Source organism: Enhydra lutris, unplaced genomic scaffold, assembly GCF_002288905.1.
Source record: "Enhydra lutris kenyoni isolate GAN:26980312 unplaced genomic scaffold, ASM228890v2 scaffoldscaffold24, whole genome shotgun sequence".
Taxonomy (NCBI): Eukaryota; Metazoa; Chordata; class Mammalia; order Carnivora; family Mustelidae; genus Enhydra; species Enhydra lutris.
The window spans coordinates 25266638-25292548 of NW_019154108.1; the positions used below are offsets into that span (position 1 = coordinate 25266638).

The 25911-nt window shown below is 46.6% G+C and overlaps 2 protein-coding genes across 4 annotated transcripts in view; one reads left to right on the forward strand and one right to left on the reverse strand.

Annotated features, from left to right (window-relative positions):
• The window catches only part of LOC111150714 (BMP/retinoic acid inducible neural specific 2), a 108058-nt gene extending 90417 nt beyond the window's left edge, over nucleotides 1–17641 (reverse strand). The window contains exon 1 of the mRNA XM_022508265.1: nucleotides 16874–17641. The gene's annotated coding sequence lies outside the window, so the exon portion shown is untranslated. The remainder of the gene's footprint in view (nucleotides 1–16873) is intronic.
• Nucleotides 17642–23697: 6056 nt separating this feature from the next.
• LOC111150676 (astrotactin 1) overlaps nucleotides 23698–25911 on the forward strand; it is a 320695-nt gene continuing 318481 nt past the window's right edge. For all 3 annotated transcript variants that reach the window (XR_002640811.1, XM_022508208.1, XM_022508210.1), the window contains exon 1: nucleotides 23698–23999. Coding sequence is in view for 2 of the 3 variants with exons in the window: in XM_022508208.1 (XP_022363916.1) it covers nucleotides 23717–23999 (283 nt within the window). In the remaining variant the exon portion in view is untranslated. The remainder of the gene's footprint in view (nucleotides 24000–25911) is intronic.

Below are 25911 nucleotides of genomic sequence, written 5' to 3' on the forward strand. Positions count from 1 at the left end.
AGCCTTCAAGAGGTCTGCTTTGGTTAAACTCCTCTCCTCTCCTTTTCCTCCTCCTCCTCACAGCTGATTATCCAGGCTTCATGGGAAGCCCCCAGGAATGGAAAGCTCAGTCCCTGCCCTGGTCCTGATCCTGGGCTCAGCAGAGACCTGATCCAAAGGAAAATGACATGAGAAGAACTCATTCTGGTGAGTGTACATGCTCAGTTTGAGAAGGAGGGCTTTTCCACTGAGCTCATTACTGCCGAGGGGCTTCAGGGTCCACAGGAACAAGTTCAGAAAGAGAGACGTTGGAAATAGCCAATGACAGACCAGATCACTTGATGAGCTTCTGGGGCTGGCACTGGACAGCGGGTCATCATCCTGGATGCACAAAAGCATTTTCTGCTAAGGGATGGGCATGAAATACTGTAGCAGGAAATGGTTGACTTAGGAGAGCCACAAAATTTGGAATCTAAGAGGAGGTGCTGGGAAGGCTTATTTCCAAGGTTCCTGATGTGACTTCCAAGCTTCTGTCACTGAAGAGCCAGTCCTCCATTGTCCCTCCTGCCTTCCTTCTTCTCACACCCCTTCCACGTGCCTGAAAGGAAGAACTGGGGAGGTAGGCAGACAGATCCGACCTGGGTTCAGACTCTCCTTCTCCCGTTTGTGTGACCTCAGGCTAACAGCAAACCTGACTAAATTTCAGCTTCCTGATCTTAAAGGGGGCAACTGTATGGTTTAGCTCTGTAGAGGCTCTGAAAGGTTGCTCAGCACGTTAGCTCTTTGGAAATCAGGCTTGGGAAATTCTCCACCATTGGCATGTGACCCTTCTCCAGCTTTCGTTAATGAAGAAGACACCAAGTGCCCAGTGGGACAGGTCTATAACTAGTATTATTCATAGTTTTTACAGAGAAGGAAATTAATGTCACCAAAACTCCTGGCTGGATAGTAAGTCCCAGTGACCCACATCCCACATGCATTTCGGAAGAGATCCAGGATCTGGGAGCCACGATGTATTTTTCTCAATTCCCTCTCACTCCCAGGACTACAACTTTGACCTCCAGTTATCTCCTCATTAACACCTTTAAAAGAGATGACAAGAAAGGTCTACTCCTGCCACAGTGTCATCCTCAGGCCCTAAAGGACAAAAGGTAGAAGACAACTCCCCTGTGTCAAGCACTGTAAGCATTATGTATATAAATACACACATATATACATATATACACATTCATTCCTTACAACAAGGCAGGTGTCATTAGTCTGCCTTCTCTTTTCAGATTAAGATTAGGAAAGAGAGGGCCAAGGCAGCAAAGTGACTGGCCAAAAGCTGAAATTGGGATTGTGTGGCCCAGGCTAGCTGGCCCCTGCAGGGGCTCCTCCAATGCTCAGAAACATGAAGGGGTTGAGACTAGGCTACAGTGACAAGGACCAGGCTACTGCATTCCCTATCAAGGTGTCAGCAGGATGGCCAGATCCTCGGCCCCCTCCATTTCTTTGGAAGGCACAGGATTCTGCACCTAATTGCTCTCCATGAATCATCCTTGTCAGATTGTTTTGCTAAGCATATTTTGTGTTTAAGTACAGCAAAATCTTTCAGAGGTTCGGGCGGTCATAATAATAAATTCTCTGATGCATAAGGGGCAGTGATCCCAGGCCCTATTGCAGAAAGAGAATCCTGAGGCACTGAGGTAGCTGGAGCTGTCATTCCTCCCTGGTGGAAATTTCCAGAACCTTCCTACTGCAGGTGAGGCTGTCTGATACAGCAGTTAACAGAACAGGCTCTTGAAGCAGACTGCCTGGGCTCGGATCACACTCGGCTACTTCTTGAGCCAATATCAGCCTCTCAGTTTCCTCCTCAGTGAAATGGGGATGAAGTGTCTGACTCACAGGGTTATTCTGAGAAGTAAATGAGCTAATACATATTAAAAATGTTTAACAGTCCCTAGTAAATCCTGAATGCTTAACAAATGAGGGCTATTATAACAAACGTTTCTCCAGATTACAACCACTTCCACTGGCCAGAGACTCCTCCAATGCCACACTCATTTTGTTCCTTCTCTCCTCTGAAAATGTGGTTAATAGTAGAGCTGGGTTGCAGGATCCCCCTTGTCCAGTAGATGCTGCTCTCTCCCTCATGACAACGCTTTCCATACAGAATTCATCCAAACTGAAGAGGTGTTTAGCCACAAAATTAAAGAATTAAAAGTTTTAAGGTCAAGACATACTGGAAATATTTGGCTAAGTGAAGTGGAAGTATGTTTCTTTATTGCAGAACTTTCCAGAACCTCTAACCTACTAAGTGCACTGTCGGCCTCCCAACTGTGTATGAGCAGGTGGGTGGGAAGAAAAGTGTCGTGTCCCCAACTCTTCCAAGCACAGACCTTGTGTTCTTCATGACACCCATTAACAACTTCAGGAACAATAATATTCTACCAAACTGAATTGGGTAACATTTAATTCAGCTTGCCTTCAAATGCTGTTTCTCCAAGTGTGGTTTTTATAACATCTACTTATTGAAACGCAGTTCCCTGAATTTTATACAAGACCTATAGAATCAGACTCTCTGAAGGAGGAGCTGAAAATTCTGCATTTTAACAAGCTCCCCAGGTGCACATTAAATTTTGAGAAGCACTGCATTAAACAAAACCCTTCCCTGATTTTGGAATTCTATACATTTGAAATCCTGAATACTAAATTTTTCGTTAATAGGAAGGATACTTGTTAACTTCCCAGAAAAACCATATCTTATTTAATGAAAAATCGATACTGTGGGGGTAGAGGGTGAGGTTTAATTGCATAAACATGAAAAGTTCTCCCTGTACTAGATAAAAGTCTGGGATCCTGGCTACAAAATGTTTATAGTCTGTAACTGAGAAGAGAACCAGGGACATGGCTCAGTTTCTCTGGGTGGTCACCTTAGGAGTAAAGTTCTCATGGGAAACAGGGGGCTCCTTCTGGGAATCAAAGTAGGAAGGAGGAAAACTAAATTCACTTCTAAATGGCTCAGCCACAATGAACCATCAAGATATTGTTCTGTTTTTGATATCCAGAAAGAAATGTAGGAGAGAACAGGACAAAGAAGTCAGATAAAGCGATGGATGAGAGCGGAAAGTAGGGAGGGGGAAACCTAATACCTAGATGAATTATGGGAAGAGAAAAAAAGCCCAACCCTGCTGACTCTGTTCAGTTTAAGGTGAGAAATAACAGGATTAGAATGTCAAATTGCTGAGTGTTGCAGACCTGAACCATAAACCTTCTCTAAGCTGTTCAGCTTTTCCCCTCCGCAGTCACTAATTAAATATTGCCTTGAAAGAAATAAAATGAAATAAAATAAAATAAATTTTTTTAAGTCAAAGGCTTTTTCTTGAGTCAAATAGAAAGCATGTCATTAGCCTGTCATGGGGCTGGGGACCTGGCTGACCCGTACAGGGTAGGAGCTAAAAGTGGAGGGACTTATGGGAGGGACATCAAGATAATAGAGAGCTTGCCTCCATCTTAAACTTTCCACGATCACTTTTTATTTCAGGTGCAACCTCTGTAGCGTCTTATTTTCACACGCAATCTCTTTGCCCTAACTAGTAGTAATGGAAAATAGGCGGGATTCCCCCTTCAGCGGGTACACGGGAGGATGCTGTCGAGTGCTATAAATAGTAACTGAAGTCCAGAAAGCATCTGTGTCTCCAACAGGAGGAACGACCAGGCAAGGCTCACCAAGTCAGGGTGGCCAAGCAGTTCAGTGTCCTTTGCACTAGCCTCACCTTCTGTGCAGATAATAGCTTTAAAACTCTTCGCTCTCTTGCACATAAAGCTTGCTGTCCAGGTAGATTCCCAAGTCTGTTCTTGCTCATTTCATGAAAACACAGTGCACTGTGTGTGTTCCAAGCCTGGTGGTTGGTATCTTTATGATAAAATGTCTGACTCTAACACCTGAGGCCACAAGGAGTCCATTTGTCATTTCGGTCTCCTATGTGGAATGCGGCTGCCACCAAATAAGGATTTAACCGACTAAAGCCCTAACAGAGTTATCACTGGCCCTGTGTTCTTCTGTTGTTTGCCTGGGCAAAATCCATCATTGCTCTATATGCATATGGCATGTGTCAACTGTTTTAAAATTAGCCAATTTTCCTAAGCATAACAATGGATTTTTGTCATATCACGTGAACCATATATCACAGAAACAAACCAGTTTTTGTTGTGGCCTTTTTTTTTTTCTTTTCAAAATGCATTAAGTCTTTTTAAGTCACTGCCAAATCCATTTTGCTCACTGCATTTGTGACATACATTTAAAGAAACCAAGCAGAGTAAAAACAGAACAAAACACCAAAAAAATCTCTGGAGTGATGTCACCTGGAAAGAAATCTAGTTCATTACCAAACCAACCACACCTAGGAGGCTGGGTTGCTTCACCCACTTCTAAATAATAAATACAGCGTTTGTATGCTGCCCTGCACTGAACATTTGAGATAGGGCAAAAATGATAAAAATAAAACTAAGATGATTAAGAAAAAGAGCTGTCATTTACTGAGCACTCTTGTATGCACCAGACATTATGGGAAGTGCCAGTTCTCCATTATTCCATTTCTGACTCGAACCAACCCCAGGACATGAGTTTCACTGAGTCCATTTTATAGATGTGGAAACTGAGGTTTGTGTGGGTAAGTAACTTCGCACAGTTACACAGCTAGTACATCTTAGCTGTGGAAGCAGAGGCAGGAGGGACAGCATCTTCTGTGTGTGCCCATCACCAGCACAAAGTGCTGCTTTTTAGGACTGTGGATGAGGGCAGGCCTTCTTTGGGAAATCCTGCTTGAGTGCCTGCGTGATGTCCCTAACATTGCTAAGATCAGGGGCAAAACAGCATATGTACTAAATAGGCAGCTGTCTGTATGGCTCCTTGGGAGGGGCCTACAGTTCCCTTCCTCAGAAAGGAAACACACCAATCTCCTACTTCAGTTAAAATATGTGAATCTAAGTGCTCAAGTGTTAATTGAGAGGGCAGCACATTAAATCATTATTAGTCATTAATACTTCAGTACAAATTAGTTGATCAGGTTACTAAGAGGTGTGAAGGGCCCTGAGGGAAAGATAGGATTCTGATGGAGGTGGTGGGGTGCGGCGGGAAGGGCTGACCCGTCGCTGCAGGGGCTGAGGAGGGGAGGGCTTGGAAAGGGAGACTGGGAGGGGCAGGGAAGGGCGGGGGCGCGGTACTGGGGCTACCACCACCATCACCCGGTGGGCGCGCGCGCACACACACACACACACACATACACACTCCCAACCCCACCCACTCCTATCCTCCCTCCCTTGCCCCTTTGGAGTTTGCGGGACTGCTTCCCGGCTAGGGTTTTGGGAGAAAAGAACTAGCCCCACTCCGCAAGCTCCAGGCAAGAACCCTGCTCGCGCCTCCAAGGCCAGGGGGCCTGTAACGCAGCCTTTCGCCTCTAGGGGTCTCCAGTGCCCCGAAGCATCGGGAGGATGTTGACCTTGCTCGGTTATCCCGCAGGGCTCAAATCCCAAAGGACAGAGATTGCGGAAGCGGAAAAGAGGCGCGTGCCGGGGCCCCCAGGACCCCATCCCCCCACTGGAACACTGCTCACCCACCTCCCCTGCATCTGCCTGATGGCTTATTTATAGCGCACGCTCATGGCTGAACACCAGTGAGGGGGAGGCAGAAATTAACTGCCCCCGCGTTCCTTACTGAGTGCCTAAGCATTCCCATACCTCAAGGGTATTCCAAGGACTTCCTCGCACAGCCCCACCCCACACTCTTCCAGTAAGCCCCAGCTCCAGGCTACCAGACCACAGCTGAGCAAGAATCTCCCACACCCCCTGAGCCCAGCAGCCTGGGCCTCCGCGCCCTGCGGGAGGCCTGGCAGGGAAGTACAGAGTGGGCTCCTGGGCATCACCAAGGTCCCCCTGCCCCTGGGACTAAACCCCCCTGGGTAGAGCCTCCCTGAGGTTGGAGATGAGACGGAAAGGGACTGTGAGGAAGGACCACATCCTCAGTCCCGGGAAACCTCAGTGCACTATGATAGCACTCATTGAAGCCCAGACGGCCAAGAGAGAGATTTTCTGTAAATTCTCACAACTGAGGAGTATTGGGAAAAGTGAGAAAGGAAAAAAAAAAGAAAAAGAAAAAGAAAAAGAAAAACAACCTTTGAGAGCGAGAGAGAGGCAATATTACTCCTAGATCCATGTTTGAAGAGGCTGTAGGTGTTGGTGGCAATACTCTGGCTCTCTAATCCTGACTTAGGTTAGAAGCCCAACTCGACTACTCTCACTCACTATCTGTGAGATCATGGGTAATTGACTTAACCTCTCTGCACTTCATTTTTCTCATCTCCAAAATGGGAACAATAATATCTACTTTGTAGGGATTTAAAAATTAAGAGCTGCTAGCCGGTAACACAGGGTCCAGTCCCATGCCTGACACACAGCAGGCATTTAATTCACGCGTGCTGAATTTCAAGCATCTGCAGTCCAGAACAAGAATGAACAACAGTCATGTGTCCCGGGCTCACCGGAATTCACGGGTGTGTTGGGGCTGGTGAGAGTCTCATATTTTAAAATCAATTTCAATATGTCACCCATTATTTTAAATGAATCCAAGTCTTGCTTTTTTTTTTTTAACTTTATTTATTTGACAGACAGAGATCACAAGTAGGCAGAGAGGCAGGCTGAGACAGAGAGGAGGAAGCAGGCTCATCGCCGAGCAGAGAGCCCGATGTGGGGCCCGATCCCAGGACCCTGAGATCATGACCTGAGCTGAAGGCAGAGGCTTTAACCCACTGAGCCACCCAGGTGCCCCAAGTCTTGCTTTTTAAAGGAGTTCTGGAGTGTGGTGGTTTTCAGTGTGCTTTGAACAGACATTAGATTCCAAGGAGGGGCCTCAGGGACTGCTTGCGGATGAGAAAAGGGAAGTGACAGGTGGGGGAGCTCCAGGGCCCAGGCTTCATACAGTCAGGGAGGTCTGCTTTTATCTGTTTCATATATTGGGGTTTTAGGTTAAGGGTTTATTTGATTAGAGTCTTCTACTTATTTATTTATTTATTTATTTATTTATTTATTTATAGATTTTATTTATGAGAGAGATTGAGAGAGAGAGCAGGAGCTGGGGAAGGGGCAGAGGGAGAGGGAGAGGGAGAAGCAGGCTCCCCATTGAATAGGAAGCCCATTTCCCTGGGCTCAATTCTGGGACTCCAGGGTCATGACGTGAGCGGAAGGCAGAAGCTTAACTGAGCCACCCAGGCGCCCCTCCTACTCTTTTTGTAAGGGTTAAAAACCACTGCTAACATATCCTTGTGTAAATCAGGGAAAACTTTTCCTCCAAGCCTAAGGACACTCAACTCACTTTATTTGTTTTAAAAGCCTGCTCTTTCGAAAATGAAGCATACCTATATCCAGAAACAGAGGTACTTCAAATATTCAGCCCACACATACAACGTGCCCACTACATGTAAGGCATTGCACTTGAAACTTGACAGCATTTTGAACATGCACGAACTCTCTTGGCCTGCCCCACAAAGCCTCTGAGCTCTTAACAGTGCTCCCATCCCACTCCCAACTGACTGAGCCCAGACTTTGGAGCAGTTACCCTTACCTTGACCACAAAGATGCCCTTGTCCCTGGACATGACCTAAGACAGTGACAACTTTGCAAAGTCCAGTATCAAAAAGCATGAGCTCTGGGATCTGACAGACCTGGGTTCAAGTGTGAGCTCTGTCACTTCCAGGTCCTGTGACCTTGGAGTAGCTGTTTCATCTCTCTGAACTTTAATGTCCTCATCTACAAACAGAAAAGAACAACCCTTCTCAGAGGGTTGTTAGATGATTAAATGAGACAGTGCCTGGAAAGCACTTAGCATGGTGCCTGGCATATGGTACAACTGCCAGGAAGTTCCTGACTCACTGGCATCTGACGGCATGGGTTGAAGCTAGTAGCTGACTCTTACTGACCGCAGCTAAATGCCATCATTGCTCTCCACGAAAGTCAGTGTCTGATGAGCTTGACTATTCCAGGACACAAACATAGTAGCTGGCATTTTTGGAATGCCCATTGTGTGGCAGGCACTTTGTGGATATTTTTCAATTCTTACATTGAATCATCATGATATTTGTACAAGATAAGGGGGTTACTGTCACCATTCTACCGGATGGAGACACAGAAGCTCAGAGAGGTTATGTAATGTGTCTGAACTCACACAGCTACTGAATGACCCAGATTAGACTGAAGCCCAAGTTTGTCTGACCCAGAAATCAGGGACCTTTTCTCCCCACCTTGCTGACTCTTAGAGCTTTCCTGTGTAGAAAGCAGAGGGCATGGTGTGGGGGGCAAGAGCCCTGAGTCTCAACGGCAACCCCTCTGTGCTTTGTCTTCTTCATTTCTGTCTTCAAACAGGAATGACACTTACTTATAAAGGTTGTAATAAAAATTAAATGAGACAATATAAGTGAAAATAAGCCTAATACAATGTTTACCATAAAGCAGGCTTTGGATGTATATTAAATAGGTATGAGCTTGTCCCACCCACTTTTTTAGCTTTATTATGAGAAAGATTCATAGAGAAGATATGTGTGTGTGTGTGTGTGTGTGTGTGTGTGGTGTGCTGTGTGCGAATATCTATGCATGTACATGTTTATGTATATATGTGTGTTTACATTATATATATATATATATATATATATATATATATATAAACATTCATATGAAAAATTGTAGCAGAAACTACCACCCAGGTCAGGAAAGAGAGTACCCCCCACCCCACAGGCCCCTCCCTGACCAAATTCCCTTTTCTCTGTCCAGTCCAAGTCACTTTTCATCTTGTTAAAAAATAATTTTCTTTTCCCCTTTCGCTCATGCCTCTGGGTTGTCTCCAGCCTTTTTGCTCTGCCTGCGCCTGTCATTTCACTAGGGTTCTGAGTGACACGTCATTCACAGGAGAGAAGTGAAATAAAGTGGTTCAGCAGAGCAGGGATACGTACGTGTGTGTGTGTGTGTGTGTGTGTGTGTGTGTGTCCCTGCACCTTCTACCTTTCTGGAGAGCAGCAAACCAGATGCCTTGTGAGAAATGTCTTAAACCGAAAGAACAGAAAGGACAACTGGACTGATGGCAGAGGGTTTGGGGAACATTTGGACAATCTGTTGCTCCCTGAGATGGCTCAGAACTAAGAGTCTACCACCAGCAGGGGACATCACAGCAGCTAGACCTTTGCTCACCACACAGCCTATAAATTTCTCTTCTCCCAGATTCATCCCTACCTTGGGATTTCTACCTTCCTCAATTGACAATCAGGTCTCAATTTAAACGTTTCCTCCTCAAAGAGAACTTCCCTGTCCATCATCTCACTCACTCACTCTCTTCTAATACTCTATTTTAATAATCTTCATTATCAGCACCTGAAACAATTTTATTTACTTGTTTACATGTCTATTTTTTTTTCTGGACCCCACAGTAATAAACAATATGGGTTCAGAATCTAAACAGGGTTAGAATACCAGCTACCTCATTGATTAACTGTGTGACCTTGGACAAATTGTTTAACCTCGCTGGGCCTCTAAGTCATCATCTATAAAATGGGAAGGTAGGATTGATTAAAATGGGAATTTATAGGATCATTAGGTGAAGTCAATGAGTTAATGTATGTCAAGCCTTCAGCAAAGCCTGACCCGTAAGTACTATTAAACTGTTAGCTATTATCAGCAATCTTAATAATGATCATTGCTGTGATTATCAACCTATCTTCCCTCTAGAATGTAAGCAACTTGATGGCACAGTTTTTAATCTCTTGTTTACTGCTGAATCCCCAGTGCCTGAGAAGAGTACCTGGGACATATACCTAAAAATATACTGAATAAATATTTCCCAAGAAACATGTCTTTGAAACCCCATCTCAACCCTACCTTTGAGTGCAGGAGATGGCCATATAAACAAATCATTACAGTGGCGGGTACAGCACAAAAACAGTCTGAGTTAGATGTGTAGGAGTACCGAGGAGGAGGCAATTAATTCCTTCTCAGAGTGTCAGGGAAGTGTCTACAGTCTTGAAGGTCTGTAACCCTGGAGAAGCAGGACAGGGCAGGAGACACAGCAGCAAATTCCATGGGGGCACAGAGGGAGTTCAGGCAGCCAGAGTCAGAAGGGCAACTTGAGAGAGAGGCTTGGGGAGGCAGCTAGACCCTTAGGAAGGGTCTCTTGTTTGTCACGCTGAGACATTTGGGTTTTATTCTGATGGCAGTGGGGAGCCATTGGAGAATTAGAACAAGGGGAGAAGCATAATCAAGTTGATCATTTTGAAGGATCGCCCTACTACAGGGAGGAGACTGGACTGTCTAGGCTTTAAGAGAGGAAACAGGGAGGGGCACCTGGGTGGCTCAGTGGGTTAAGCCACTGCCTTCGGCTCAGGTCATGATCTCAGGGTCCTGGGATCGAGTCCCACATCGGGCTCTCTGCTCAGCGGAGAGCCTGCTTCCTCCTCTCTCTCTCTCTGCCTGCCTCTCTGCCTACTTGTGATCTTTCTCTGTCAAATGAATAAATAAAAAAAAAAAAAAAAAGAGAGGAAACAGGGAGACAGGAGCATTGGGGAACTCCAGGTGAGAAGACTGGGCATGATGAAAGAGGGGTGGCGGGGTTGGCGGAGGGCAGGTGGCTTTGAGAAACTATGAGGAAGTAGAGCTTGTCAGGCCTTGGGGATTGATTTGATTGGATGTGGTGGGCTGTGTGAGAGAAAGTGGAGTCCAGGACAACCCAGATTTCCTAATTATGCCTCTGGGGGGTTGGGTGAGCCTGTAATCAAAGCAGGGAATTTGGAGAGGGGGATCGTTTTATGTGTGAAATTGGTAAACAATGAGTTCCCCTTTGGCCATTTTAATCTTGGCATGATCAAAGCCAAGGCCTGTGCTAGGAAAGGGTGTTGACATTTGCTGAGCACCTACCATGTACCTAGAACTGTGTTTGGAACGTTATACAGTTTATCTTGTCTAACATTCAGAACAACACTTGGAGAGATGGGGCATTATTACTTCTTATTTTCTAAATGAAGGATCTGAGGCTCAGAGAGGTAATACACCCTCATTTACTGAGTTAACAATGGAGAATAGTAAGCAGACCAGTTTGACTAAACAAGACTGAAGGAAGTGCCTACAAGAGAAGGATTAGAAAATAAATAATTTGGGGGCAGATCATGGAAAACTTTGAATGAAAATAGTAGCCACTCGACAGGGTTCTGGCGAAAATCAGATGAGAGAAAGCTTGTAAAACATTTTGTAAATTCTAAGATGCTGAGAAATTACAAGGAGTTCAAGTTGTGGCCAAACCGCATTGCAATGAATAATAATAAGATAATAATAATGAGTGAATTATAATGCTTAAATATGTAATTATTAAACATAATTCAATCTTGATGCCTTCCTCCCTTTCTTCTTACCAATAGGTCCACAAAATAATCTTTAACTCAGAGCAGCGACTTTTCTTTCTCCCCACCACACAAGAAACATGTCTGATTTGAAGGAAAGCTCTCACAAGGAAAGATGATAATGTCATAGTGATGAGAAGAAAGGAGGAGGTTTGAAAATCAAACACACCTAGCTGGTCCTAATTGCTGTGTCCTCACACTTAGGAGTGAAACCCTAAAGATAATTTCCTTGGTTACTCCCACTGTCATGCAGAAACTCAAAAACATTAGGATAAAATGACCAGGCCTCGGGTACCTGTGTGGCTCAGTGGGTTAAAGCCTCCACCTTTGGCTCAGGTCATGATTCCAGGGTTCTGGGATTGAGTCCCGTATAGGGCTCTCTGCACAGCAGGGAGCCTGCTTCCTCCTCTCTCTCTCTCTCTCTCTGCCTACTTGTGATCTCTGTCAAATAAATAAATAAAATCTTTAAAAAAAAAAAAATGACCAGGCCTCTCATCTGCAGATTGTTTGCAGGTGAACCAAGAGCTGTAAATGCTTTGGGCAGGCTGTCACCATTCATGAGGTGTTCCTCAAACATAAATCAAAGTAAGCTACGTATGACCTCCTTGACTTTAGATTTCAGAAATACACAACCAGAGCCTCCCTGGGCTGCTTGGCATCGTTCCCTCCATGGTCCTTCTCTTCATGTCTCTAGCTCCTCTTATCTCATGCCTCTGCCCTTTGTCTACATTACCTGTCACTACTCTCCAGCCCCTGGACCAGCACTGTCCAAAAGAAACATGTAATTACACCTGTTCTGATAGCCACATGAAAAAGTAAAAAGAATGGAGTGAAACTAAACATATTTTGCTGAACCTAAGCTATCCAGAATAGTATCATTTTAGCATGTAATCATTATTAAAAATGATTAGTGACATGTTTTGCATTCTTTATTTTCAGCCAAGTTTTCAAAATTCAGTATGCATTTTATACTTAGAGCCCACATCTCAAGCGCTCAGGAGCCACATGTGGCCAGTGGCTACCATGCTGGGAGGACAGTGCAGATTAGAAAGCAGTCTCATGAGGTTTCAAATTGCCCATTCCCTTGCTCAGCCCTACATTCCAGACATCTTTGCCTTCCACGTGGGTTCCAGGAAAAGGAATGATAGAATTGGGTGTTGAAGATTCCATGCTGCCATGGTGTTAGTCAACTTTACCTCCTTCGGCATACATATCAAAGATTTGAAAAGAGCTCAGTCTGCATCCTAATTGGCCAGGAGATGCCCCCTACCCCAGCCCCCCTCAGAAGCATAACTGAGTGGCCTACCTTCACTCCCAAAGAGAAAAGGCTTTAATCCACCACCATCCACCACATGCCCATGGGCCTGGACATGGCAGTGGATACTTCTGAACAGAAAAGAAAAAGGCAGCCCCTCAGTCCAGCTGCATTATCTTTTAACGCAGAAAACAAAGAAGGCCTGAGGGAGGATGTTTAACTGAAAGGAAATATCCCTGAGGACCGTCCCCAGAGTGAACTCTGAAGGAATCAAACGAACTGGATTCTGGGGATGTTCCTCTTGACCTGAGAGCAAGTATGGCATGACTTCAGGCAAGTCATTTTACTCTCATGCCTGATAGCCACCGCCTCCATGGTGGCGTGGGACCACCCAAGCTACCAGTGACGTGTGGGGTGGACAGATGTCTCCAACCAAGTGAAGACCAGTGAATAGTGTGGTTGTTCTCTCACAGAACCTATGGTTTGCTATGACCTTTTCTCTAGGAGACGGGGATCCCTGCTGGAGCAAATGGTGTGGCTGGCTGATCACAGCCGTCTCCTGGTGGTCTACAGCCCACGGCCCTTCCTTGAAGCTGGCCGGGCTGGCAGCCTGCCTCTCTCCTCTCCTGCTCAGCGGAGCAGCCACAGTGCCCCGTGGTAGGGCTGCAGGCGGTACCACGCCCCACCCTCTGCTTTTGGTGGCCTCCCTTGTGACTGCTACAGCATATGTTTTATTAAAAGGGAAAGAGGAGGGGAGGCAAGAGGTTAGGTACATGGGCATGCTCAAGAATCTTAAGAATAAAAATCTCCCGCTCTGTGCTAAATGCCTAAGGGCTCTGGCATTTTGCCAGTTCCTACTAAACCCCCAATAGGGACATTTGGGTGGGGAACCTGGAAACGGAGGAAAATCAAGCCTCTTAGGAGATTTTGATTCTAAAATACAAGATTTTCTCATGTTCTCTTGAAGCTTGCCTGGTTTTCTCCCAATATCTTCATCCAAAATTTTTGATATAATGTTGATAAGCTCCCTGACCTTGAGCACTATTTTTCTCATAATATATGGATTAGACTTGAGGGTGGGTGGGAGGCTAGGTGAATTTCAATGTCTAATGAGATATCCACGGCCCCAGAGTAGCTTCCTCTAGGCGGATACTAGCGTCAAATAATTAACCCAGGTGTATGGTATTTCCAGGATCCAGGTGGAGAAGTGACCCAGGGTAAACCCAAAGGCAACGTCAAGCCTGGACGTTCCCAGCATTGTCAACTAGGCTTCAGTTGGTATCTCTGTCAGCTGGAATCCCGTCTCCATTTCTTCCTCTCTAAGCAAATCCCACCCTGTCCCCCGTGGTGTAACTCAAATTCTCCCTTCTTGGAATGCTAATAGCTCTCCTTATCGGAACAAATCAATTGTGGATTAATTAGGGCAGCCTCCTGAATCTTTTGTATTGAACTGCTGTTGAGACTATCTTGTCATTCCTTTTTCCCAGATGTCAGTCTCCTTTCCTAACGAGACTGTAAGATCACTGAGGGCAAAGGTAAGAGCTTCTAAGACTTTTAGCCTTCATAGCCCTTAGGTCAGAGCTAGAGGAAAAGCCCGACATCAGGGCAACCTCCCGTTCCTGTAAAGCACAGAACAATTCAATGAAACTTCAGTTACTAAGATGAAACCATTTCTTAGAAGTTGGTGGAGTCTGGGGTGGGTCCAGGACGGCTGAGCCCCAGACCCCACGCCATGGGACCCCAAAGACAGCAGTTCATCTTTCCAAGGTTCTGTGCCCTCTCTTTTCCAAGAAGGAGGCTAAAACCATTCCGGCTCCACTTCGTAGGGTAATCAAAGACAAATGAGACAATAAGCTGTGAGAGGCTTAATTAGAGGAGCTCCCTGAAATGCTCTCAGCCCGTTGGAAAAGGATGCCTGTATAAAATGTATACAAGGTCTTCTTATTTAAGGGAAAGAGTTGAATCACCAGAAATGCATTGCACAGTGGGGAAAACAGAACACTAACCAGGAAACCTCGGCACTCAGCATCCCAGTCAGCAGAAAGTGCCCACGCAGCTGTCTCAAGTCCCTCCAGATTACCTCTTGTTTGTGAGCTGGGGAGGGATTCTGGAGCACCGTCTCAGAAGGGATCTTTCTTATGTGATGCTCCCCGGTGGCCAGCCTGTGCCTTGGGAAAGGCGATCAGAAGGAGTTGATGACGCAGGGATGTTCTCTGCCCTCTGGCCTTGCTCCGTAAACAACCTGTTACTAGGCCAGAATGGAATACCCAGAGGATAATCTTCCCCCATCCTTGAGCCTGGCCCAGTGCTGGCAGAGCAGGATCCCTCCTCCCTCCCCAGTCCTTCCTTCCTCTCCTCCTTCCCGGTGCCCACACTGCAGTGCACATCACTCCATTCTGGGAGACAAAGCCGGCCCCCCCCCCCTTTTTTTTTTTTGGAGAGGAAGGAGAAGAAAGAGTCAAGGATGCTTCTGTCTTCTCCAGGGCTGCTGCCCAGCCGTCCAACCCTTGGGCTCCAGCGACCCCTCAGCAGGGAAGACCAGGGTCTGACATTTGCTTCCTTTCCCTCAAACGTTTCATGGTATCTGTGCTCTGCGCCTACTCAGATCATATCCCTCCTCAAGAAGCAGAGCATGCATCCTTTCCCAGAGTAAGCAGCAGCTACGATATTGATAAGATTTCAGGATCGTTGTGACAGCCTTGCTTGGTCATGTCCCCAGGGCTGCAAAGCAACTTATGAGTGAGAGGGAACTCTGGAGGGTCCTGCTTTAAACAAATCACACACACACACACTGTGTGAAATCAAGAGGGAAAACACACAAACTCCAGCATCACTTTGTTCTTGCCTGATGTCATCAGACTGCCCCCCAGGGGATTCTGTAAAATACTTTAGCTGCTTGGTGAATACTGGCATTATATGCATTCTATAGAACACGGTCAGAAAGGGTCCCTTCCACAAGCACATGTCTGAAGAAGAACAGAGGCAGAAATACTTGACTTATAATAAACCTTTTATCCTCCTGATTGGTCGACGCTGACATATCATTATTCCTGCTGAATAAGACCCAGATTATCCAGCCATAAGCATCGCTCGTTATAATTGCCATCCTTTTAAGAAAACATTTGTTCCCGCTCAGGGCACCCGGCTCCCAGGGCTAGGAAGAACACACACACGGTTCTTTACAGAGGGGTCTGTTCAATCATGTTACAGTGCATTAGCTTGATTATTAGTTAATATTTGGCTTAGGTCTATATACCCTGGATAAATAGGTACCATGCAGAAGGACTGCTGGGTGAGGAGAAAAGTCCTCCGGGCTGGACCACCAGCTCCCAAGTTCACGCTCCCGCTAGGAAGGAGCACTCCAGGGGCCTAGGCAGAGAGCTGCACATGCGTGGTCTTTTGGTCAGCAGCCTGCTTCCTGCATACAACTGCGAGCCCAGGCACACACAGAAACACACACACATGTACCATGGGTGGTACTGGACTGGGCACCCAGAAGATCACAGAACCAGCGAGAGGGATCGCGACAGAATCTCAGCACGCCCCTCCTCCCAGCACGGCACCCTTCTCCCCAGCGTCTCCAGCGTGCTGCCGGGCTCAACTCGTTCAATGGGGCTCTGCCACCACCCTGGGGAGTCTATGTGCAACCCACAGGGTTCACTCTTCTGAAATTTTTTTTTTTCTCTTGGCTGCATGTGCCTAGGAGAAAGAAGACAGGCTTCTACGGACACGCCACAGAGCTCTAGGAGCATGTGAATGTAGCTCTATGGCCATGTGAATATGAACGTATCATGTATCACACCCTCAGCTCTTGGGGGCCCTTCTCAAACATGGGCAACAGCCTATAGTTCAGTCCAGCAGCCACCGAGCAGGCAAAAGTCCTCGTCATCTTCTGCAATTACCCAGCCGGATTGAATTTTCTGAGGCTAATGGGAGTTGCACTAACTTTGAGGACTTAAACCAGGCAAAAGCAATATAGGTCAGGCAACGTGCCCAAGCCGAGCAACACCAGGAGGCAATAACAGGGCGATCTCTCGCTGAACCCTGAAGTCCACTGCTCAGCTCCCCGAGGCAAAAACTAAGACGTGGGATCATTCCCTCTGCCTGCCCCTGCCAGGCACCTGGGCAAGAGGGTTGCAGGAGGGCGAAATGATCTCCTTCCCCAGGGACACACCAAAGGATAACGAAAAGGGGAGAGAGAAATCTCACCCAAACCCTGCACTGTTACCTTGAATCCTTGCAAGAGCCCTCCTTGCGGTATCAGCTGCTCCCCAAACCTCCACCGACTGGGAGGAGACTCCTAAAACATTCCAGGTTTTTGTGCAACATCTCCAGTGGCAGCTTTCCAAAGTTTTTACTTCATGATCTCTTGTGGCTCCTTCTCATTTGGGGAAACGCGAATGCCTCCCCCTCAGCGTGTGAGAGGGAGCGGATGTCTCTCTTCAAATTCTCTTGCTCCCCGCTTTGCTGCTGGGGTTGCTGCTGCTGCCGCCGCCGCCGCCGCCGCCACCGGCGTTAGACCACTTGCCTGCTGTCTTCCTGCTGAGCAGCCAGGGTCCCCCTCACCCAAAGCATGCTTGAAGTGGGGCTTCGGCGCCAGGCCGGGGCGCACGAGGGTGCAGAGGGAAGGAAAGTGCCAAGCCCAGATGGGGAAGTCCCCTGTCCCTCCACGGAAAAGACACCCAAGATCTTGCTTTCCTTCCAACTCTGAAGAGACTCACCCGCCCTCTGTCTCTGTCTCTCTCCCAAAATCACTGCCTTGCACTTGGGCGAAGACAGTTCCTCCGGCTCCACGGCTCTCCCGGCTGCCTGCAGACCTGCCCCCGAGCTCGCACCGTACCGCAGGTGCACGTCCCCAGGCAAGTGTTAACGGGCACCTCCGAGCTCAGCGGAGGCGCTGCCGGAGCAGCCGCGAGCTGCTTCCGAAGCAGGCGGCTTCCATCCCAGGGCTGCAGCCCGGCGCGTCCCTGCTCCGACTCCGCGAACCGTACCTAAGCGGTGTCACCTGCAGACTCAGACACCAGATGAGCGTCTTAAGATAACAAAGCTGCCCTGCCAGCCCCTCTCCTCCTTTCTTATGCACGTAGGTTGGCAGCCAATGAGACACAGCGCCACACTCCCCGCAGGTGCCCATTGGCTGGGCGTCTTGGCAGGGGGCGGGCTCGGAGTCTCACCGGCTGTCTCCTTTGGTTAGCTGGCTGGCTGGGGTACCAGCTCTGTTAACCCTCCCGGCTTTGCAGCAGGGACTTTTTGGTGCGGATTACAAGCCTCGGATAAATTCACGGTTGGGGAGTTAGAGGGTGTTAAGAAGGCTGACGAACAGGAAGAAGCTGGGAGCTAATTACATTCTCTCCTAATCTTCCTGAGTTAACAATAATCATTTGTCCCAGACCATTTTGTTTGCTTGCTTAACTAGAACTCCCAGAGATAGGGACCCATTTGAGCCATTTTCCTTCTAATTTGAGGTTTTATTCGGTTGTTTTGTGCATGTTAGCCTCTTGGTCTTGAATTGCTTAATTAGAAATGAGCCCCCAAGTGAGAGATACTTATATCAGAGTGCGCGCGCGCACACACACACCCCCCCAACACACACACCCCCAAACACACACACCAGAGATACAAGAGAGAAGAAAAAGATAGCAGGAACTCAGTAAGAAGAGAAGAGAGAGACTCTCAACAGCTAAATCAAGAAACGTTCTGTCCCCAAAACGAGGATTGTGAAGACAAAGGCATAGAGCAAAGGCAAAGAACTTTGGGTTTCTGGGGAGAGATTAAAGGGAAAAAATGTCCTGCGTCCAAAAAAGGGAATTGTTTTGCCTGTGGTGGTGTCCTTCTGTGTGTCTCTTTTTGCTTCAGTGTGTGTCAGGAAGAGGGACTGTTGATCTCCATTTGGTTTTTAAAGGAAGACTAGAGAAATCAGAACAGGACCAGCCTTGTTTCTGTGAAGCAGGTGCTGTTGCTGAGCCTGTGAATTGAGAGGAGGGGCGGGGGAGGAAAGGGTAAGGAAAAAAATCTTAACTTTGGATCAAAGAGTGTGAAACATATTCTTGATGTCCTAATGAGGATGCACATACTACACTAAATTTGGGCAAGAACACAAGAGAGTAATAGTTGAAGAAAAATCCAATCAACAGAAGAACTAGGGGCTGATGCTGGCAAAGGAATTTGGGGAGTACACACTAAGTTGAGTTGTGGAGAAAATATGGAGAGAAGAAATACATAGAAAAGGAGAGAATTGCTGATTTGGCTTTCTTGAATGGAGAGCAAAAGCAAAGATTATTTTGTAAAAAAGTAGAAAAAAAAATAAAAGAAAGCAGAGGTTTAATGAATACCCAAGTAGTATACATCAGGATTTGCTAAAAAGCATTAAGGAGCCAGATGTTCTGAATGAATGGGGAAAAATTAGAACTACTTCTCACATACACACCCTTAGCCCCACCCATCTGTCACTTTCACCTCCTCTGTATCTTATTATACAGGCTTGACCTTCATACTGTAGGTATGGAGTTCTAAGCCATGTTAAAAAATTGGGGTGCCTGGGAGGCTCAGTGGGTTGGAGCCTCTGACTTCGGCTCGGGTCATGATCCCAGGGTCCTGGGATCAAGCCTGACATCGAGCTTTCTGCTCTGCAGGGAGCTTGCTTCCCCCTCTCTGCCTGCCTCTCTGCCTACTTGTGATTTCTGTCTGTCAAGTAAACAAAATCTTAAAAAAAAATTAATGAGGTATCGTATACATTAAAAATTCCACAACTGTACAGTCTGATGAATTTTTGCCTATCTATGCCTCCATGCAACCACTACCCACATCATTTCCAGCTCCCCAACCCCAGAAGCTTATCTGCCCTTCTCAGTCAAAATTCCACACTCTCCAGAGATAGCTGCTATTTTGACTTCCATCATCAAAGATTAACGTTACCTGTTCTTGAGGTTCATGAATAGCATATACACGCTTCTGTGTCTGCTTGATTTTGCTCATCCTTCCGTCAGTGAGATTCATCCATGTCACTACATGTTTATCATTGTGCAATATTCCAGGGCATGACTATAAACCATTGATCTATTTTCCTATTGATGCACTTTTGGTTTTTTCTTTTCTTCTTTTCTTTCTTTCTTTCTTTTCTTTCTTTCTTTCTTTCTCCTTCTTCTCCTTTTTCTTCTTCTCCTTCTTCTTCTTCTTCTGTCTATTCAAAATACACCTGCTATGAATGTTCTTGTATATTGCTTTTGGAGAACACGTGCAATCATTTATCCTTGGTGTACACCAAGCAGCATAAATCTCTTAATTTGCTTCTGGCTACTACAAGGAGAACAATCTCATGAAGGAGATTCTGAAGCCCACTTTCTAGCTGAAATAATTGAATAAAGGGATAATGTTAAAGGCTATCATTAGATAACACCAACTCAATGTGTCCGATCTTTTCCATAGTCTCATTTTCTTCTGACAACTACTCTATGTTATAATGGTTTCTATTTTTCAAATTAAGAATCTCAAATACAAGACATGGTGGCAGGAAGTGGCTCTTGGCCTTGAAAGGTGGAGCATGTGTGTGTGTTAGTGCTCCATGAGGGAGCGATGAGACAAGGATGTGCTAGAAGGACCCACCCTGTAGATGAGGCTGGAGATTGGTCTGTTCCCCACCTGGGGAACACAGAGCAGTGCCTCACAGGTGGACAGAATGGCATGGGAGGACTGGAAATGGAAAATGGGTTTTAATTTGATTGGTGTGTATATGTGTGTCTTCAGGGGAAGGGGATAGAGATCAGAGATAAGAGAACATGCTATTTGACAGCATCTTAGTGAATATAAGTACTTGCACCTATGTGTGGCCTGTGGGGTGGGCAGAGATCACAGACTCCATTCCACTGATAGGGATACTGAAGATAAGAGTGGTCTAATCTCCAGATGCCTGGGTGGCTTAGTCGATTAAGAGTCTGATTCTTGATTTTGGCCCAGGTCATGATCTCAGAGTCTTGAGATTGAGCTCTGTGTGGGGCTCTGAGCTCGGTGTGGAGCCTGCTTAAGATTCTCCCGCTCCCTCTCCTCCCACCCACTTTCCTGCACGTGTGTGTGTGCTCTCACTCTCTCTTAAAAAAAAAAAAGAAAAAAAAAAAAAAGGTCCAATCTCACTTCCCAATAAGCAAAGTAAGGAGTTGAGACTCGGAACCAAACCTGTAATTTGCAACTATATCATGTTGCCTACACACAAAGGTAATGATTGAGATGCTTACAAATTTCTCCCAGTTCATTTAAATGTAAAACATCACACAGTACAGATGTTCTAGCGTCTGTGAACTTCAACCTTTCCCCCACCTCTAGGTATTTAATTCCCTAAAAGGAGGCCCTGTGACATTATATTTGTGTTTACAGGAATTCTGTGGCAACATAGGACCTCTTTTTATTTGTACAGTCCTTTGTCTGATCTTCCTATAGAGAAAGAGGTCTATAAAGTCTTGAGTCAACAACATCCAACTATTTCCAAATCAATATACATTCTTCAATGACCATTTAATCTATGCATGTTTCCTTTTAAATCTGAATAAGAAAGCATGTAAAAATGACCATAGATAGGCAAAGAATGCTAGATATTGACTTATGAGAAAATCAACCCTGGGGCACCTGGGTGGTTCAGTCTGTTGGGTGTCTGCCTTTGGCTCCGGTTATGGTCTCGAGGTCCTGGGATCAAGCCCTGTGTTTGGCTCCCTGCTCGGGTGGGGAGCCTGCTTCTCCCTCTCCCTCTGCAGCTCTCCCTGCTTGTGCTCTCTCTCTCATATACATTCTTTCTCTCAAATAAATTAAAAAAAGAAAACCAATCCCAAATTGTTCACTTGGGTTTTCTAAAATGATTCAACACTTCAGAAAATTAAGGATTTCAAAGTAATTGCAGATTATATGCTACTCAAAAGCAGGAGAATTTTTCCTGTCCATGCCTAGGCTAATGTCCAGCATATGGTCGGTACCCAAATGTTTACCGAATGAATGACTGTGATCCATAAATTCTGATGATAATCCACGGGTGCACCTAAATGGGCCGTAAATGTGTAGTGGAAAGAGCATTAGTCAAAGAAACCTTGTTTAGGTCTTAGCTTATTGATCTTGGGTAAATCACCTCACTCTTTCACTGGCCTTAATTTCAGCATTTGTAAAACGAGAGATTGGGCTAATAGATAATCTAGTAGTCATGTGCCATTTTTCTCGCATTCTACAAGTGTGTTTTCCTGGCATCTATTCTAATCTTTCGATGGTAAACTTTGCATAAAAAGTTTAATACAGCCTTTTATGCTAGGTAGAGTAGGAAAAAAAGTTCCCTGGGGTCTTTCTCTCCTTCAGTACCTCCTAGGGGAGTAATGGAAATAAGAATGTGTTTTAGGAAGGTCATCAGCTATAAAAAAATTTTTTTTTGCAGTGGTTTGCAATGCTCCATGGTAATCTACCTTTGGGTTAGTTCTCAGGTACACCAAATTCAAAAGACAACTTGTAGAAGCATTTTTTGTTCTCTTTTTCATGTTAAACAGGTCTTCCACTCCTTAAACATGGCTCATTTTTTCTATCTCCATCTATCAACTAGAGTAACCTTGTGAAATATATGTGAAAAGTGCAAAAGCACTTTTTTTCTTTTAAAGGACATCTGTTCACATATGCCAAAAAATTAACACCAGGTGCCATGAGAAAGAAATTTTTTCTAAAATGGGGTGGGGGTCCTCTTTGGAAAGTGTGGCGCATTAAATTCTTAGAGAGTAGGAACTACCTATATGAGATAGCACTTGGTATTTAATTCAGCATTCAATAAATGATGTTGGAAGGGCAAACTTTTTAATAAATTATTGGTAATCATAAGAGAGAAAGTTCAGTAAAACATCAGATTCCAGCACACACAAACCACTTTTCTGCTATGGTTTATTGCACATTGTCATTGTTTTGTTAACGCAACACTGCCCAGCTCTAGTGGAAACAAAATTTACATGGGTTATTGTTACTGTCTACACTGATCTACTTATGATGGGGCTGGGACTGACTTGCCAGTATCCAAGGTTACTCTTTTATTCCTTTCCAGTTTATTAGGGGTGCTTAGACACTTCAGGTTTTTTTGTTTATTTTCGTTCCCTTTCCATATTTTCTCCCATCTCTGTTATATTTACTGGATTCTCTAAAATCAAAGGCTCACTATTTCTTCCAGCTAGTTGTACCTTTTCTATCAATTATAGCATTCCCCACATCATCTTTATATCGGTTACCTTTGATAACATTTGTAACAGAAATGAAACAAAGAGCAGAAAAAAAGTTGCCAATAAAACTTCTGATCTCCTGCTTCACCGCCCACCGTACATTGATTTTGTTTGCAGTTCATATCTACCTCTTGATCTATCTATATCTACAAGCCAAATATTTCCTCTAAATATTTCTGCAAAGTTAGTGCTGAGTAAAAATACATACATCCATTTTTCTCAGCACCCGTTTATCCAACACACGTATGCAAAACTAGTGGGTAAAAAAGACAAGAATAGGACCACCTAATCCACAAAATCATGGGGGGCTCATTTGCATCTAGAGAGACCCCCCCCTCCCCACCTGTTCTCAGGAAGCGCCTTTTAAGGTGTGTGCGCCTGTATGCCCTTCCCAAGCCATCTGGATGATGATGCGAGAGGGAAGGTTTTGCATTGCAAAGACCGATTTTTAAAAAATGCTGTGCAGGTAGTTCCTAGCCAAAAGCGTGCTCCTGCCGGGGGAGGCAAAGGAGGAGAAAGGCGGCAGCACCGGCAGCCTGCTGGGGGCTGACCTGATTCCCTAGAATCCTCAGCTCTCTTCCTCTCTCCTCCGACGTCCTTCCTTCCCTTCTCTCCTTCCCCCCCTTCCCTTCCCCAGCGAAGCAGCTGCGAGGAACAAAGAACGCGGGCGCTCCGGGAAGCAGCGCGCAAGCCCCGCGCAGTGCGCGCGGCGTCTGGCTCCTCCGAGCGGGGCTCTCCCGGCTCCACGTCCCTCCGCAGCCACCCCCGCCTCCCGCGCTCGCTCGCTCCCGCCGGCTCGCCGCCTCCCCCACCTTCGCGGCGCCGGAGGAAGGCGGCCGGGGCTCAAGATGGCTTTAGCCGGGCTCTGCGCCCTGCTCGCCTGCTGCTGGGGGCCGGCGGCGGTGATGGCCACGGCCGCCGGCGACGTAGACCCATCCAAGGAGCTGGAGTGCAAGCTCAAGAGCATCACGGTGTCGGCGCTGCCTTTCCTGCGCGAGAACGACCTGAGCATCATGCACAGCCCCTCGGCCTCCGAACCCAAGCTCCTCTTCTCAGTGCGCAACGACTTCCCCGGAGAGATGGTCGTGGTGGACGACCTGGAAAACACGGAGCTGCCCTACTTTGTGCTGGGTGAGTCCCGGGGGAGGTCGAGGCGGCCCGGCGCCCCCCCCCCCCCCCCTCGGCTCTCTCCACACACCCACTCGCCGCCGACCTCCCCTCCCCCACTCCTACCTCCCTGGATCCGCCCCACGCCCAGCCCGCCCTGCACACCCACCTGCCGGCAGGCGCCTCGGTGCCCCCGACTTCTCCCCTAATCCGAAATGGATGCTGGGCCCTCGACCTCCCAGCCGCCCGCTCTGCCCCACAGGAGCAGGTTGCAGGAGTCTCTCTGAAACCTTTCCTGGCCTTGACCTCCCCCCTTTCCTTCAGAAGCACATTGACAGAGCACTTGCTGCGACCGGCCCAACTCCCGTAAGCCCTCTCCCCACTGCCTGGCCACATGCTCTGTTCTTTGCTTCACACCCGCCGGACACCCACTCGCTCAGCGTTTCCTGGGGGAGTTAGAAACAGGTATGCCGGCCCCGTGGCAGGCATGTGCAGGCCACACCGCACCGGCTGGATCTCCAGCCTGCACTCTTGGAGAGGGCCCTGTATCTCTCGCCGGGGACTGGCACTCTCTCTGGCCTTCCTGCACAACACTCAAGTTTTCTCTCCTCCTGGTGTCCAGCCTACCTTCACACTTACATGCAACAGTGTCCTCATCCAGCCACGTCCACATGCCCGGGTCACACCACAATGCCTTGGATAAAGAAATCATCCAACTGTAGTCTGTTCATGTCGGTATCTCCTTTGTTCCTGCACACAGAATGGTCTTCCTGGCTAAGAGACTCCCCCTCCTTCCTTTATTTGTTTACATTTCTCTCTCTTTTGGTACTCCTCTATTAATTTTCTTAGGCCACGAAACTCCTTCAGATCCTGGAACCTTCTAATCCACCTCTCTCACTGCCAGTCGGTTTTGCTCTAGCACCTTGCAAAGCAGGACAGGTTCATGTGACTTTGTTAACCAAAATGTCTCTCACTTTTCCTGGTGCATAGGTATCTCTCTTCCTCCTGTGCAAGCCTACCACGCAATCCATTTCTTTAGTGATGTTGTAAATCATCCTTATTTTGCCATGAGAGAATTCAAAGATAACCCAATTCATAGTTACTCTCTACATCCAAAACCTGACAAACAACGTAACTGTCCAGGAGGCAGATGTCCCATCTACTACCAACTGGAATTCACTTTGTAGGAACACGGCTTCCTGATGGCCATACGTAGGTTAGAGCCACATATGCAATGTCCTCTCACACCTCCCTGGTGCTCTTTATCCACAAGAGATCTCTTCCCATTGCAAACATTAAGATGTGGGTGAGTAAACTCCTACTTTCCAATCCCTATGGAAAAGCTATTTCAAAAATTGCCTGGTCCTTCAAAAAGTTGGTTTGCAGTTCCTGGAGTGCGGCTCAGTTGACCCCGTTAAGTGCAGCCTACGCACTTGATGGCATTACTTATTTTTGCATTAGAAACATAACCAATACCATAATAAAAACCGGGAGCTGGCTGGGAATGGGGACACTGTGGATATGCCTCTCATTAAAATGTACAATTGCGGGGTTATTCAGTGGATGTAAATTTTGTGTGGAAGTCATGCTGATGTGCAAGTACAATCTGTTCATCGTAATATACAAGAACGGGTATAGGGAATTATGTGTTTCTAAAGAGCCTGTTTGGGGCTCTACACGCGGTGTTTACCATGCACGAGGAGGGCTGTGTGTGCTGCATGAGAAAAAGGGAAACTGGACTAGCAGGTCTTCAAAACCCCACTTTGTTTTTTGCAGCATCCCAAAGCTGGGGCCTGAAGCCGTGATGCGCCTGCTAGGATCCAGTGTGCACAGCAAAAGACCAGATGTTAAAGAATGGGGTTTCTGCACCTCTGTGCAGAGCTGCCCACTGCAGCACCCTGCTGGAGTTGCTATGGTAACCTACTGCAACTTGGCA